Source organism: Cupressus sempervirens, chromosome 7 (genome assembly GCF_028749045.1).
Source record: "Cupressus sempervirens isolate cs-2001-9-10 chromosome 7, ASM2874904v1, whole genome shotgun sequence".
Taxonomy (NCBI): domain Eukaryota; kingdom Viridiplantae; phylum Streptophyta; class Pinopsida; order Cupressales; family Cupressaceae; genus Cupressus; species Cupressus sempervirens.
Window position 1 is genome coordinate 899831448 of NC_143124.1, and position 17802 is coordinate 899849249.

General features: G+C 35.8%; 1 protein-coding gene across 1 annotated transcript in view; it reads left to right on the plus strand.

Annotated features, from left to right (window-relative positions):
- The first annotated feature begins 2910 nt into the window (after positions 1–2910).
- The window catches only part of P58IPK (DnaJ P58IPK-like protein), a 49764-nt gene continuing 34872 nt past the window's right edge, over positions 2911–17802 (plus strand). Inside the window, exons 1-2 of the mRNA XM_089793422.1 lie at positions 2911–3098; positions 14877–14957. Coding sequence (XP_089649548.1) covers positions 3011–3098; positions 14877–14957 — 169 coding nt within the window. The 5' untranslated portion in view covers positions 2911–3010. The remainder of the gene's footprint in view (positions 3099–14876; positions 14958–17802) is intronic.

Below are 17802 nucleotides of genomic sequence, written 5' to 3' on the forward strand. Positions count from 1 at the left end.
ACCTGTTAGGAGTTATGGAAGACAGTTGGACCCACTGCCTAAACAACTTCAAGGGAAAGACCAATTAACCCACTGTCCAAATGATCTCTGTATTATTCCTTGTGGAATAATATAAATGAGATGTACTTTCTTTCTCTTCTTTTGTCCTATCATTGGACCTTTAATCCTTATGATCTTGTAACCTAGATTACAAATCTCGCATCCAATAATCCCTTGGATAGCTTACACACATTTACCAAACACTTTGCTCCTTTTCGCACTTCACACTTCAATAGACACTATACAAACAAGGAAAACATCTTTCCTTTATACCATATCTTCAAAATAATTCCTTGAGTCAGCCTTGAGGTTTTCCCAATTAATTATAATAAGATAATTAATTAATTACAATTACAATAGCATTGTTGGCTCATAATCTATACAAAACTTCACACATGCGATACTAGGGCTTGCGCACTTGTTGACGTCACCAATAGATTGTCCTTTGTCACTACTTGACTGTGCATCTTCTCACTACATCTTAGATGTAAGACAACGAACAAACATTAGGAACTGTTTTCTTGATACTTTGTCTCTGAACTGCTCTCTGTCAATTAGGTACAACTTTTGTATGTCTTTGACTTAGACTTTGTGCACTGAACCACATCATTAGGACACTATACTGAACATGTCCATAACTGTGCATCACCAAACAATTAAACCATTGTCTGTACAACTAAGATATTTGTCTTTTACTTAGCCAGTCTTTACAAAAACCATACTATGTTGACATCAATGACAAACACAATCATGAATGCAACATTTCAATACTCTCCAATGCTTAGGTACTCCCCCAAAGAAGTATAATCAACATTCATGCTAACACCTTCTTCAATTCTAAGTCTATAATTTATTTGCTTTTCCTCTTCTTCAACCTCTATATGTTATTTAGCTCTTTTCCCATGGCTTACTTCACCATTTGAATCAACTTCTCCGTGTCATGGCCCTTGATTTGCAAGCATTGTTGTAAAATTTGCAGCTTGCCTTTGGACCAATAAGATATTTCTATGCATTTGTGTATTGCCTCTTCCTTTTCCTCCCCAACCATCTTCTTGTTCTTATACTAGACGATGCAGCCTAAACTTACAACGATTAACTAGAACACAAAAGAAAAGAAAAAAGAAAAAAGATTTAGAATTACAAATTATTCTTTATTATTCTTCCAACTCCTCTACTATTACAATAAAAAAAACCATCAATTTAATTACAAATCCAAAACTTACCTTTTTGGTAATTTTTCATAATATCATTTTTTGCCATTTTTGGTAATTTTAAAAATAACTCATAAAAAATGATTTTTCCACGAAACTTCCTAAAGATAAGAAAAAATGAATTATGAACCAACCTTCGAAATTGGAAACAATATTGAAGTTATTAAAAAACAACTTTCTAAAAACTTAGAAAAAAACATTAAAAGTTGAGTTTGAGGCCTCATATGATGGAATCTACCCCCCACAAAATGTGTCTAGTAAAATTAGAATTTAAATGAACCTTGAAAGACATATCTTTTGTAAAACTTCAGCCCAAAGAGACAATCAAGTGAAAGGTTATGATAATTAAGTAAGATTTTTACAAGTTCAATTTGTAAGAAGTTGATTTTTTTCTCGTAAAACTTCCTAAAGCTAAGAAAAGATGAATTGTAAACTAATCATCAAAATTGGAAACAATATTTCAAAGTTATAAAAAAAAAAACTTTCTAAAAACTTAGAAAAGACATTAAAAGTTGAATTTGAGGCCTCATTTGATGGAATTTGTCTCCTACCCCCGACCCTCACCTCCAAAATGTAGAGATCATGTCCAAAATGATTAGAATTTTGATGAGCTTTGGAAGATGCATCTTGTTATAAGATTTTAGTCTAAACAAACAACCAAGTTAAAAGTTATAATTGCCAAAAGTCCTTGCATCATAGAATGAATATGTTAACTTTCAAATCTAGTTTTGCAAAGAGCATTAGTATAAGTTTGAAGAGAGATGAAGCTATCCAAGACATAGATGTTATTAGAATTTTAATATTTTTGGTTAGGAGAGGATTTCTTGTCCTATTGGTGTTTTGCTAGTGTGAGATTCTTTTCAACTTAGTAGAACATATCCAAGAAGGACGATAAAGCACATGGAAGGAGAAAGTTGAAGACAAAGGAAACAATGATGAAGATGAGAAATGTAATCATAATAATGACAATGAATAGTTTATTAATATTTTTTTGATGTTATAAATTATATTATATTGTAATTGATACTCTAAAGTAACATTTTATTTTTGGTTGTAATTATAATTTGCCTAGGTGGACATTATTGTTGTGACCATCTAGATCAATGCTTATAACTAAACATCTTTATTTTGATAATCATTTAAAAAAAAAAAAAATTCACAATAATCCACATCTAATGATCTAATGTGATTCACCTAATGCAACCTACATCCCTAGAAAATCACCATACATCAACAATTTATAAAATTGTTATTTCATTTTTAATAAATAATTAAACCTATCAATTTAAATACAATAGATAAATAAATAATAATAAAAAACTTAATATAAAGATATATATTTGAGCTAGCTTTTACAATTTTAAATTTATTTATCTATATAAATAATATCTAAAACAAATTAATAATTAATGCAAAACGTGAATAATTTAACACCTTAATGCAATAGAGTTTCGCCACATTTCTCTCTATTCAAATCCAAATCCAAATCCAAGCTTGCTTCTTAAAGAAGCAGCAGCCGGAAGTCATCTTCAACTGATAAAAGCTTGAGTGCAAAACCTTAAAAAACCTTATAATTATTATTTTTCCACGCGGCCAATTTTCATTCGTTGCAACGACGTGGTTGCATCCCAAGCTGCGATCGGGCCTGTTATTTTTCCGCAGTGAGGGAATTAGGAATACTCAAACCCTCAGGGGCAAATTGCTCGGATGTTTTTCCTTTTCTTTAATTTAAATTATTTCTCTTGAAGGCGGAGAATAGCATGGAGGTGAGAACTTGTTCAGTCATCCCAATGTTGTGGATTGTCCTTGTATTTACACAATCCCTGCAAGGCTTTGCAGCTGCTAAAGGTATGGCTCAAATAATTCACTTTAGATTTTCGCCATTTTAAAATATAATAGAGAGCGGTTAATTGGACGTTTCAAGTTCCAAACTCTTCAAAGTTTTTTATGGCCATGTGACTGTATAACGCGATCCGGACTGCATTGCCTGCAGCTTTTGATCTTTCAGTCTGAGTTTTCATAATGTATATACATCTTTGACAAATAATATGTTGCAGGGGTTTCCAGATACTTATGTTTTGTAATTAATGATTGAAATGTCTGTATTATAATTTTGAAACTAGTCCAGCTTTATTTAGATTTGTGAAGTAATCGTTATTGGACTTTTCAGGTAATTATTTTTTAAATTATGATTGTATGTTCGCCGTTGGAAATTTGAATTTACTCCAGCTTTATGAAGCATTGAAAAATAATGCGTGCAGGTCTATTGAGATGATTTTTCTCCTATCTTTCAATTGAAATGATCATTTTTCAATAGTATGCACGTGGCAAGCCCCAGGGTGAATAGAAACCCATTGCCTCCGTTTATTCAACATGAGCAGGGAGGTGGAATCCACTGGGCACATCACCTTGCGATTTAGACTGTATTCGGTCTTTCCTTTATTTTCCTCACAATCTGTTGTGAGTGGTCCTGAGGAGCTTTGAATCTATGTTGCCCGATCATTGGAGGCCCAAACTCCTATTCATTATTTATTTTTTACATTCAAGGCAAAAAAATCAAAATTTGCCAGTTTTATACTTTTTCTGAATTGTAAAATATGCTAGCTTTTGTTGCAATATTGGATTGTTTCTAATATTGGATTGATTCTTTCCTAAACTGATTCTTTCCTAAATTGATTCTTTCCTTTCCTGTAGCTTTATGCATGTGGCACACAACTGTTTCCTTTCCTGTAGCTTTATGCATATGGCACACAACTATATATGTACTTGTACAATTTTATGTGAATACAAGAATGGAAAATATTCTTCTTGATTTCTGATTTTCAAGTTGGCATCAGAGCTTTGAAGCTTGAATCATATTTGTATCCCTTCATTGAACCATGGCCGATTTAGATTCGTATTTGAGAGCAAATCTGCTCCCATTATTATTCAATCCGAAGGTTCATCATTTAAGGCAGGGATTACACTCGATGAAACAAACTATGATTTGTGGTCTCAAATCATGGAGATGCATATTGTTGAGAAGGAGAAACTCTCTTTCATTTGTGGTAACTCACAACCACCTACCGAGGATGATGGATATGAGATGAGGTATGGAGACAATCAAAAGGTCAAAAGATGGCTGTTGATAACTATGTCTCCAGAAATTATGAAGTGATACATTCGCTTACCCATTGCTCGAGATATTTGGAAAGCTCTTTCTAAGGCTTTTTATGATGAAGCAGATGAGTTGCAGGTGTTTGTCTTGAATTAGAGGGCTTTCTCTGCTAAACAGAATGGCGGAACACTCTCTGTGTATTATGGAGAATTAACTAAGATTTTTGGTGAGTTGGATCATCGTGATAAAGTGATCATGGAAAGTGAGAATGATGTTGAATCTTACTGAAAATCAGTTCAATGACAAAGGGTGCATATTTTTCTTGCTGGATTAGATTGTGACTTCGAACAAGTTCATGGTGAAATTTTGAGAAAGGATCCTATTCCCAAATTAGAAGCATGTTATGCATTGGTCCATCGTGAATCTATTTGACGCACAACAATGATTGGAGAACCAGAAAAGACTGAAGCTTCAGCCATGGTGACTCGAACCGATCTAATCAGAATGGGCCTCCTCAAAACCTGCCTAAGATCACTAATGGTGCTGATAAATCCACCTACAAATGCACCCATTGCAATCAAACTGGTTATACCAAAAGTCACTGCTTTGAACTTGTTGGGTATCCAGAAGGGTGGGATTGTAGTCGCAATTCACGAAAGAAGAATTCCAAGAAGACCTCTAGTGCAGTGTTTGTTGAAACAAAGACAGAGGATAATGTTGTTGGACAGATCTCGGGATTAGCAGCAGCGGCAAGTAATGGTGGTAAGTCTTTAAATATGTCTACACTTGTTTCTAATAGTGCATGGATAATTGATTCTAGTGCTACAGATCATATGACGTTTGATTCTAGACAGGTCTCATCCCTTAAACCGTCCTTACAAAAATTTGTTTCCACTGCCAATGGCTCTCCGACCCCAATTATTGGAGAAGGATCCTTACCTCTCATTGATACTTTGAATCTAGATTTTGTTTTAGTGGTTCCATCTTTGGATTACAATTTGTTGTCAGTTTCCCAAATCACCACTACTTTACTATGTGTTGTAATTTTTTGGCCTGATTTCTGTGTGTTTAAGGACATCCAAACGAGGCAAACGGTTGGTTGTCATGTTAGGCGAGGGACGCTATATTACTTGGACTTGGTGTCAAAGAGTTCGGACAAGCTGGTTCAAGCTCTAGCAATGGATGGTTTGGGGGGGGGGGGGACAAGCAGAAATTTGAAATCTGGTTATGGCATCGATGTCTGGGACATGCTTCCTTTGGTTATCTAAAGAAATTATTTCCTAGTTTATTTGCAAAATTTGATGTTTCTAGCTTCCGGTGTGAAGTTTGTGAACTTGCAAAAAGCCATCGTGCTTCTTTTCCATTAACTTGGAATAAAAGTCCAGTTCCATTTATGATCATACATTTTGATGTTTGGGGTCCGTCCAAAGTCACTACCTTGGGTGGATCACGTTGGTTTGTTACTTTTATTGATGATTGTACTAGGATGACTTGGGTATGATTATACATAAGTTTGGTACACCCAAACCTATGGGATCGATTATACAAAGACATTTGCACCTATAGCTAAAATCAATACTGTACGAGTCTTGTTGTCTCTAGCTGCGAACTTGGGTTGGCCATTACAACAGTTTGATGTGAAGAATGCCTTTCTACATGGAGATTTGTTCGAAGAAGTCTACATGGAACTCCCACCTTGTTGCATGATACCAGAAATACATAGTCTGGAGGTGTGCAGATTAAAGAAGTCACTATATGGGTTGAAGCAATCTCCGAGGGCATGGTTCGGAAGATTAACAAAGTCAATGAAAGCCTTTGGTTACCTTTAGAGCAATTTAGGCCATACTTATTCATAAAGAATCAGCAGGGTAAGATCATTGCACTTATTGCATATGTGGATGACATGATAGTTACAGGAAATGATCCTGAAGAAAGGAGGGCTCTACAGGATTAATTGTTCAGAGAATTCAAAATGAAAGACCTTGGTCCCTTGAAATATTTCCTTGGGATCGAAGTGTCTTGATCTAATAAAGGGATCTTTTTGTCTAAAAGAAAGTATGCCTTAGACTTGTTACGGGAAACCAGTATGTTAGCATGTCAACCCGCTGATACACTAGTGAAAGAAGGATTGAAGTTATGTATTGAGTCTAATCAGGTACCAATTGATAAAGGAAGATACCAAAGACTCGTAGGAAGATTGATGTACTTAGCACACACAAGGCCAGACCTTGCCTATGCATTAAGTATTGTTAGCCAGTTTATGCATAATCCTGGAGAGCAACATATGAATGCAGTTATGTGCATTTTGAGGTATCTAAAGTCTGCTCTTGGAAAAGGAATTTTGTTCACTAAAAATGAGGATTATCAAAGTGTGGATGCATATACTGATGCTGACTGGGGTGGAGCAGTAGATGATAGGTGTTCTACTTCAGGATATTTCACCTTTGTAGGAGGTAATCTCATTACATGCAGAAGCAAAAATAAATAAATGTTGTTGCATGATCAAGTGCGGAGGTAGAATTTAGAGGTATGGCACTTGGAGTATGTGAAGCGTTGTGGCTAAGACTTCTCTTAAGAGATTTGGGCTGTTTGCGCGGCCAATTCAACTATATTGTGACAATAAAGCAGCATGTGATATTGCTCACAATCTAGTTCATCATTATCGTACAAAGCATGCGGAGGTAGACAAATTCTTTATTAAGGAGAAGTTGGATGAGAAGATTGTGGAGCTGCCTAAGATTCGATCAGAAGACAGCTGGCTGATATTCTTACCAAAGCAGTTTCAAGTCAAGTGTTCTTGAAGTTTTTGGGCAAGTTGGGCATGTGGGATATCTATGCACCAACTTGAGGGGGAGTGTTGCAATATTGGATTGATTCTTTCCTAAATTGATTCTTTCCTTTCCTGTAGCTTTATGCATATGGCACACAACTATATATGTACTTGTACAGTTTTATGTGAATACAAGAATGGAAAATATTCTTCTTGATTTCTGATTTTCAAGTACTTTTAGGTTTTTGGTGCCAGGTTAAAGTTTAAACTATTCTCTTGGAATTTTTTTGATGGAACCTGGACGTGAAGATTTTGAATTTGTGCTTTGTTTACTTTTAGACACTGTTGCATAAGGTGTTACAGTGAGATTACTGTGCTAATTAAGAACAATCATGCTTAGGACAATTGCTTTCTTGATACTTGATTCTCGACAATGAGTCTCTGTGCTACTAGATGATGCTATGTGTGAGGTAAAAGGATTTATAGTAATGAAACAATGACAATCTGTGCCTTTTAACTTGTTTGGAAATACCTGTGCACACTCAAAGTTAACAATACCTTAACTGAAATCTTCTCTCTGAATTTAGAGAGTTTAGATGCTCTCCATATTGTACTCCCACACCAATGTCAAAAATCTAGTGTAACACATCATAGAATAGAATAGTGCAGCATTCTCATTCTTTTGTGTGCTTGGACGTTGTGTATTTGGTGTTGTAAGCTAAAATGGTATTGTAAACTCCAAGGTTTTTGCTTATACAATTTTCTCAGTTACCAATGCTTTCCACCTCTGTGTGCATCGATCGAACTATCTATTTGAGCTCAGCTGAAACTCATCTTTGTGCACTTTCTTCTCCCATGTGTATATGTGCACGCACTTAAAACTCAAATTCTTGATTCATTTCTTACATAATTGTTCCCTTGCAAAAAAAGCTGTGAATAAAACCCCAATAAAATAAAAACAAGCCACACTTTACTCATGACATGCACCTTTCATGACGTTTTTTACCATGCGGAGCTTTGGCATCTGTGCACTTGAATCTTGGTGCTATGCACTACTAAATAAACATCTTTGCCCTCTCTAGAAATATGGTGTAGCAAAATACGTGAGCAGTGTCTCACTTGTGCATTTTATTGTACTTGGATCTGTTTTTCAATGACAATCGTGGCCTTCCTTGAGAAATCTGCCTGTGATTATGCACCAGGCTGGAAACTCCATGCTCCACATCCATAAAATAATCGAAATTTAACTTGTATGCACATGTTTTTATTGGTTTCTTCTGCCCTTTCACTTGATGAAGAGATATTTCCATGAATAAAGGTAAAAGTTGAAGCACCAATAAGATGCATCTCATCTTTATGTGGGAAACAGAGCACCTCATTGATAATACAGAGCACATGCAAATTTTCAGATCTACGACAAACAATATATTTCTTGTTTTTGGATGGAATATATACAACAAATTCGAGTGAAGCATTACCCAATAAATCTGATAGCAAAATTTTGCAGTGATAAACACCTTTATCCAACAAGTGCTCGATGCTGCAGAGAAAAAAAAATCGAAGGATTGACATCTACAGTGACTTCCAGTAGATTTGATAAAAATCATCAGAAGTGCATATTTAACACGATCACTATTATACCCAACAAATCTTCCTGTAGTATAGTTCTTTTTATGAAAAGAAGCACCAAAACATAGAAATGTGGGAACATATTCCTGATTTGTTCTAACAGCAACATTTACAAACACAAAATATCCTCAATTCCGCAAATAAAACCCTTATACATTGAAAACTCCATCACAGAGCTTTGATTAGTTCCCAACAATGGAACCAAATGTTATTGACCATTTTTCTTCTCCTTTGCACTATTACCCGACTGGTCTAGCATGTAAAATTGAGCACAGGCCTGCCAAAGGCAGTAATCACACAGGGGAATTTCACTCAAGGGATGTAAACATCTGGAGCACAATACACTTTCTGACATAGAACTAATCCTTCCAGAATTTTACATACAGCACACATACAGAGACAACAGTTGGATGCAACAAAAGATTAACATTAACAGATGGATGCACAAACATTGAAGATTCTCATTAATATCACAATGAGCAAATTACAAGCAACAGCCTCCCTTTTGGCAAGGGGGCAGCTGAAATCCTCTCTTGCCTGTCACAGAACTGTGGATTTTCTTTTTCTCAGCTTTTAATTTCCCTCTCAAATCATCCTCTACTCTTGCAAAATCTCATTCTAGAAATGATAGGACGTATGTATATACAAGCTCCCCTGTTTAACTATAATAATCTAATAAATTAATAATTAATTACCATCCACATCTCTCACAATTTAGGACTTGAATTATTTACATAATTATCAATTCCTAACGAGTTTCTTTTGGTACCAACAACATCACTGCCTTCTGTCTTGTGAGCATCATTTGAAGACTTGAGTGGGTTTTGTTCCAATTAAACTTAAGACTCATTCACTTAGAATATTATTACTTTCTACCTCAAGGTAATTGAGTGTAGGCAATCACTTGGGATTCACAGTTTGGAAACAAAAGCTTTAGAGATAGAGGGAGAAATCCTTCTGTATTTCGACATAAGCTTTTCTGGGCTGTCATGCCCCCACCACAAGGCATTGCATACAAAAGCAGGCCGCTGCCTCTATTATAATAATTCTAGGGGAGAGCATATATATTATTTAGGGGGCTGACTTAGAATTATTATTCCTAGGCACTAGCATGAGTAATGATTAGAGGCCAACACAGAATTATTCTTCCTAGGCAACAACATGAATGCTGTTTAGAGGCCGACTGGGATAAATGGAGCAATTTACAAAAGAGCCAACTCAGTGAAATGCTCTAAGGCAGTGACTGAAATGATGCACCCTTTTTTAAAGGGTTGTGATGATAATCAAGGTGTTGACTATTCATCCTGCTGTGGGATATAAAAGAGGGCGCTCAATTCAATTATGGGCATCAACTGATCAAGTTGATTTCTGATTGTAATTCAGAGAAACTAGAGCAGGATATAATATTCTTAAAATTGATTGGTATGTAGCACAATTGTATTTACAATTTTTTTATTAAAATTTGTTGGAAAGCTATAATTTTTTTATTTGATTGACTTGCAAATCCATCAAGAATAATAATTGCAGTAAGCTGATTCCTGTCAAGCAATTATATCTGGAACTATTGTGAAACGTTTGGTAGGGAGATGCAACAGTACCAGTGACTTCATCAATCACACCACCTCAATTTTGTTTCTAAGGGGCCAAATGACTCGAAGGCTCATTCTGTGCTCTTGGGGTTGGTTGAGGAGGACAGTCTCCCAATGCCCTATCATTTTTTCCAATTGTATTTCTGATGTGATGGCTGATGGAAATAAACTATAAATAGGATTAACATGAATTTAGGATATTTTATCTTCAATAGGGATTATTTATGTTCATAATGTTTTGAGTTAGTTATGATTCTAAGTTTATCTGCAATCATGCAATTTTCTTATAGAAAACTATTTGTAAATAAATTGTATTGTTGTAATTGCTATTTTGGACAAAAATGAGACACTACAATTGTTATCAGAGCCTTGATCCTGCCAAATTGAGGATCGAGAAAATTAGTTGATGCAATCAAGCCAAAGAGTTTAAAGGGCATTAGGGAGAGAAAGAAGGAAACTTGCAGCAAATAATAACCCTACTCAAAACAGTAAAATGGGCGAACTATTAGGAGATGGGTTGAGAACCTTTATGGAACACAAGGAGTGGACAACTTTACCTTTCAGGGAACAAAACGAGAGGACATCCCAAGCCTTCATGGAACAAAATGATTGGACAATTCAAGTACTCCAAAGCTTACAAAACGTGAATAATACAATCAATGCTTTAGGCCCAACCAAACAAATGGCAGGAATGTAAACTCTAATAACTAGGAAAATAACAATATATCACCATTAGGATCAACCTCTAGGCTAACAAGATCTTCATTCTTACCTTGGAAAGAACAAACAATGGAAGAAGAAGAAAACAATCCAGCAATTAATAACATTGATGAAATTGTTGAAGATTGCTCAAGGTTGAACCCTGAAGTTAGGTGAAATATTCCATTTAGGGAATATTGTGACACCAGAACATGAAACGGTCCTAGAAAGGAAAGAAGACAACCTAACAAAGATTTACATGAAAGAGTAAGTGACATGACTCTCCTCAACTTTGATGAATTGAGAAAAATGACGACACATTCGTGGGTCCAAAAGATGGATAGCTATTTCTCCCTTAGTGCTATTATAGAGGATAATGCTGTTAGATTTGCCATTTTACATTTGGAAGAAGTTGTCCACTATTGGTGGCATCATGTCATTTATATCCAAGGGCATCAAAACATAAAAACTTATGATGGATTCACACTAACACTCGTAAAGGATTTGATCATCCCAAGAGATAGTTGTAAGAGGATTATGTAACAAAATCCCAAAATGATTCAGTCATGGGGGTTACTAAAAGTGGACTTACATAACTATCTATTTAAGGTAAAAAATCAATCCATAGTTTGGTAAGCATTCTTAACCCTACTTCACTTCAAAACACAATTCAAAAAACATTAAGTTTAGAAGTCACATCATCAAATGACAAACCCTGTACAGAGAATCCAACCTTATACATGCGTATCCCATACTTCCATAAGAAAGACGGGCATCAATATACATTTCGTCTGCCAGCCTTCAATTCAAGTTCAAGAGATTGACTGAGAAGAGCTCTGAAAGAAAAGTTTATGTTTTCAATGTAAGGGAAAACTGGACATATTTGTGGAAAAATGGGACGAGCACACAATTTTATAAGCAATTTTGGATGAAGAAGGAATATGAACCACAAATAAGAAAGACAATGAAGACAATACAAGTGGTACATAAGCCACCCTTTCAAGAGCACCTAAATACCATCCTTTTGGAATTTGTAGTTTTCCTAGAGGACAAAAAGTGATGGTCCTAGTAGATAGCAGCACCACCCACAACTTCATTGATGACAAATTAGTGACAAGGATGAATTCAGGCTCTGAAAACTTCAAAGAATTCAATGTGGTCATGGCAGACGGGTTCTCCGCCCCAAGGCACACAAAGGATCCAATAGTAGAGCATCACTCTAGAATACATTAAATTAAGGAAGACTTCCATGTAGTAAATATGCATGATACCAAGGTGGTGGTTGGGAATCCATTGGTTATGCTCTCTCAGAAGATACTACCAAGATTTCCAAAAGATGGAACTTTGCTTCCAACACACCTATCAAGATGTAATCTTACAAGGGTTATCTGATGAAACCCCAAGGGCAGTATTATAGAAGTATAGAGAGCACTATTAGACATGGACAAGTTGAATGGATAGCACAATCCATGATACTTGACAAATCTTCAAAGGTTTTTAGGCAGGGACAAATTTCTGTCGAATCCATTATATCTCATTAGAAATTATTTTGTCACATTGTTATTGAAAAAAATTGTACCCCTCCTTCTAAGATCCCCCATGTGACTATATAGTGGCAATATTAATGCCTGATATAATAAATTTGTGCCAATTATAGAAATTGACTTAAGCTAGGCACATCGAATGGTTGCTTATTCAAGCCAACAGAAGGCTGCAATATTAATCATGTTGGATTGTATACTCTCCTATAATTATGACTCCCACCAAGTTACATGGCTGTTTGATCTTTGAAGTAATTGTCTTCAGTTTCTCTATCTTCATATTTTATTTATATTCCCTTACTCAAACAAGATTTACTTAATTGAGCCAACAATACCATTGACTAATAAACAGATTAAGGTTGAGAGACATAACTGAAACTGAAGCCGCCGAAACAAACATCATTGATTCACTTGCAAATTTAGTGATAAAGTTTTTCAATTCACTGAAAGCATTTGAAGCAGAAACAGTTTCTTCCAATATGACAAGCTTATATTCAATATCACAAGATTATATTTAGAAGCACATATGCAATGACAGTTGCCACATCTACAAATCTGTTGTAAGGAGATCTTTTAACCAGATTTACAAACATGAATCATTAGAAGAGATATGGTCTAATGGAAAACCAATCCCCAAATTACTTAGTCACTTAGATCTTGTGAAAATCCCCATAAGCATACATGCGTGTAATAAGATAAGGTGTTCAAATCCCTTTCTAAATAGATAATGTAGGATATACACAAACACTTCTTCAATATCATCATAATTTTGTACCTGACATGTCAAATGTAAATTACTCCTGCAATACTTCATATGATATGCTACGAACACATCCCCAAACTGATTAAGTCAATTCCTTGATATCTAGGATTACTCTACAGTCTATCTAATCAATAAAATTGATCTCAACATCATATTCTGAAGGGTGTCAACTTGAAATCTCGCAGATAAAATTCCTCATGGAAGTCAAATTGAGTTGGAAATAAAAATGGCACACCAATATATCATTCTTACCTTATATGTAACTAGGTGCTGAACTTTTGGGTTTCCAAAACAAAGATTTTTTTAGTCAAGTAGCACTTTCAAGTGCTGAGCGAATCACAACTTCACCATTTAGATTTTTCTACAATGATAACATGTCTAATCTAAATGCAAGATCTAAGACACTCGTCAATCCAATTTAGTCACCTGACACAGTCAAGATGGTGAAACAAAAAGACTGTCCAAAACTTTCTTGACAAAGAACAATTGTAGATGTGCGTCATGCTTATAATCCTCATCTTAATGTGGAAAGACTGACCTAGGGCTAACCAAATCAGTTCCTGCAGGTACAGTTGATGCTGCTACAAGGTGGTCTTATTCCTTCTCTCAGAAAGATGAGAGAAAACTCTCCTTAAAATTACAAACATTGCAAAATTCCAATGCCTTGATTGTGTTGTTAGTTATTGACAAAAACATATCCTGGTTCAAAGTTGCAAGTTTAGATAATATCAGAGTAGCGCAAGAGAAGTGGACTGTGTAATAGCTTTTCATAGAAACAAAGGTGGAAGTTGCAAAGACCAAGCCGTTTCTGATTAAGGATTATCTTGTTGAGCACTCCCTCCTTGGTCATCCCAATTTAAATTGCTTGTGAACACACAATCTTGGGAAGTGCAGATTGTCATGCCCCCACCATACGACACAGGTTGCTGCCTTAATTATAATAATCCCAGGTGACAACATAAATCATTTAGTAGGCTGACTTAGAATTGTTATTCCTAGTCTTTACTGTGACTAATGATTAAATGCTGACACAAGATCATTCTCCTAGGTGACAACATGAATGATGTTTAGAGGCCGACTAAGATAAAATGGAACTATTCACAAAAGAGTTGACTTAGATAAATGTTCTTAGGCAGTGAAAGAAGCAGTGCACCCTTTGTTAAGGGTTGTGACAGTAATCAAGGTGGTGACTATTCATGTTACTAGTTTGTCATGTCTATTTCATTGTTATTATTCTTTGAGTGAATTTTTAATGCACAGTAGACATTAGTCTCCTTACATTAATACAAAGATATGATTCTTTTTTATCATTTTTAATTGTTAAGAGTGTCATAGTTACCTAAGGCAATAAAATGGAAGAGAAATGAGTTTTCAAGGTAGTTGAGTAACAAACCTTATATAAGATTCATCTTAAAGATGTTTGGGTTATTTTGAAATGCTTACATTTGTACATGTTGTCCTCTTACAGGAATTTAAGTTTTGTTCTTTTAACAAAATTTTCCACTAGCCTTTTTGCTAATATTTTTCTTTTCACATAGAATCATATTTACAAGCTGGTGACACTTATGTTTCAAAGGGCGAGTACACGTCGGCCATCAAACAATATAACTTGTATATTGGTAAGTTTCGTTTCCTTTGAGATATCTTACTTTTCATATTCATTGAATTTAACTCAAAAATAAACTTGCAATGCTTGGGAAGCCATCAAGTGGATTTTTTTCCCATAAAAATTGCAGCTATTACCGTATAACATTATCATGGTTCAATTTATTTGCTTACATGTTGATTGGTGGTATTTCAATGAATAATGCTATACACTGGCTTGTAATGTTTAATAGTTTATGGCTGAAAAATCAGTGCTGCTGGCTGGTGACTTAATTTTTTGATCAGTAAAGTGAGGGATGGGTCCCCTCAACATTTTAATATATAAGAGTAAACAGAAAAGCTCAAGCTATTTGCAGGAGTGCAATGGCTGGTTCCCCAAAAAACAGTGTTGTTTGCTTTTTTTTTTATATCATGTTTAATCTCCAAAGCCAACCAATTCTGGCATGAGAATGAAGCATCATCTTGATTCCAAGCTGTATATTGTTAACAGAGAAACTCTTCTTTTTTGTGCCTTAACCAAATCTGTAAAGTTGTTTTTGGAGAATTCTTCGGAGAGTCTGGGACCAAATCTCTTTCAGTAATTACAGAAGCATTAGGACCAGAAGTGATCGGTTTAGGGAAGGGAATGCCATTATTTTGGTAGATGGCTTAGTTTCAATCCAAAATGGAGTTAAAAAGGACAGGAGAAAACATATTTCTATTGGCTTCAGAGCGCACGTTTTGCTGAATTGGAAAGAAATTCCCTCATAAATGAGTTGCTGCAGCGAAGTGCTGTATCCAACATTTAGAAAATTTCTCTGGGTAACTTCTTTGATAAATCAAAGCCAACTAAAATTTTAGCAAAAATTAAGTGTTTGACTATTTGTTTCAGATCTGGAACAAACTATGAATGCTTAAGAGAATTTAGAATGTGGGAGAGGCACTCTGTATCTAGAAACGAAGAGGCATATTTGGAAGCCTTACCCAGATAAAAGAAATGAGAAAAAGACCATAGTAAATGAGTTGAAATATGGAAACCTTTGTTTCAAACTCAGAAGGGCCATTCTCTAGAGCCATGGAGCCCCTTTTAGCAGGACATACTTATTTGTAGCTGAAATGCATGTGACCAGGAAGCATCTTTTCGTACATGCATTGTAAGATAGAAAATTCCTCTTTCACAAGAGGCATCCAATGATAAATCTGAAATTCGCAAATCAAACAATATTTGATCACTTCATCTCCAAAATCTTCAGTGTAGGGCCCTTGATCTTTATCTGAGATGATTGTAGAGGGAAATCAACCTCCATAGAATCATTACCCTTGGAAGGCTCTTTTATAACCTTGATAAATTCTATTTGTCTCACCCCGGTGTCATATTTATTGTGATCAGCCTATCTGTGTACACGGCCTTATTAGATGCTGCTACACATTTACCCTGATCTGAATGCTCAATGTCAGAAGTCTTAAATTGCTAGTGAAGCCTTCAGCCATATGTCGCCTTGCTAAAACAACCACAAAACCTCTCTTCTCAGTTTTCCTGTGACACTTAACACTCACACTATTGATCTCTCACTTGTGGCTCACCACGATACATAACATGCTTGAGGTCAATGCCCTAAGTGCTTGGTCAATGTAGAAAGTTCTTAAGCTACATGGCAATAATATCAATAGCCACAGTTGACTGTTACACCTTCCTTATGGGACACAAAGTTTGGTGTCTTTGCAGATGTGGATAAGGGTTTAATCCTTATATTGAATTTAGTTTTTGGCCATTTTGATAGTATATTGTTTATCAAGGGGATCTGCTCAAACGAATAAGGAATTTGACCACCCTCTGGATATATAAATTTTTGGTATGTTGATGCAGTGCAGAACCGGATGAGCCCCCAACGGAGGCGATCTGGTTCTTAGCACGTAACCGCACAACGGAAATACCACACAAAATGCAAGATCTGATACCAAACTCAAGTCTTTTATTCATAAAACAATTGATTACATGCAATGTGCTGGGTTGTAAGGCCTTCCCAGTTATGGCTAATTACAAAGCAAGTAATAGTTCTGGAAGATCCCTCAAGATCCAACCCAAACCCTAGCTAGTCCAGATCTGTAACAGAACAACAATCTGGTAGAAACACCAAGCAAGATCTAAACTTGTGCTCGCAAGCCACCAAGCAATCTCCTTGTTTCCCAAGCTGCAACTACTAGCTCTGCTCACAAATTCACAATTCCAAGTTCTAAACTCAAATATTTGCTTCTCAGCTCCCCATGATTGAGTCATCCTCTTACAACTCTACCCAAGCCCTCCTTAAATACTTGCACGATCACAAGTTGGCTTGTTGCAAATAGAATCATCTAGAACCCCAATTAACCCAATATGCCACAAGTCGTCTTACAACAATCATTAAATACACCCAGGACAAATAACCAAAACTTAGATAGGTCCATACACATCCCTACGATCGATCCACATCACGATCATATGCTGTGCACATTAAACACACCAAGTCGGCGAATCAAATCTTCAAGAACACCATTTGATGAGTCAAACTACCGAGCATTAGCAAAATCACCAAGCGAGCCAAGCATTGCCAAGCAAGCACGACGAACAAGCCCCACCAGCTTCGTTGAGCTCCTTTAGTGACTGAGTACTTCGATCAACACTACAACTAGAAACTATCTCAATAATAATCAAGCAACATCCCTTCTTCAAACAAGTTCTCCAACTCCAAAGTCAAAACTACTGCAACATGTGGGATTGCAAACTACACTAGGATGCTCTTGCATCATACACCCTAGGTGCTCAAAGATGTTCTTAGAGGCTAGAAGAACATCTTACAAGATTTAGCACATAAATCCCGAATTGGTTCTTCACACACATGT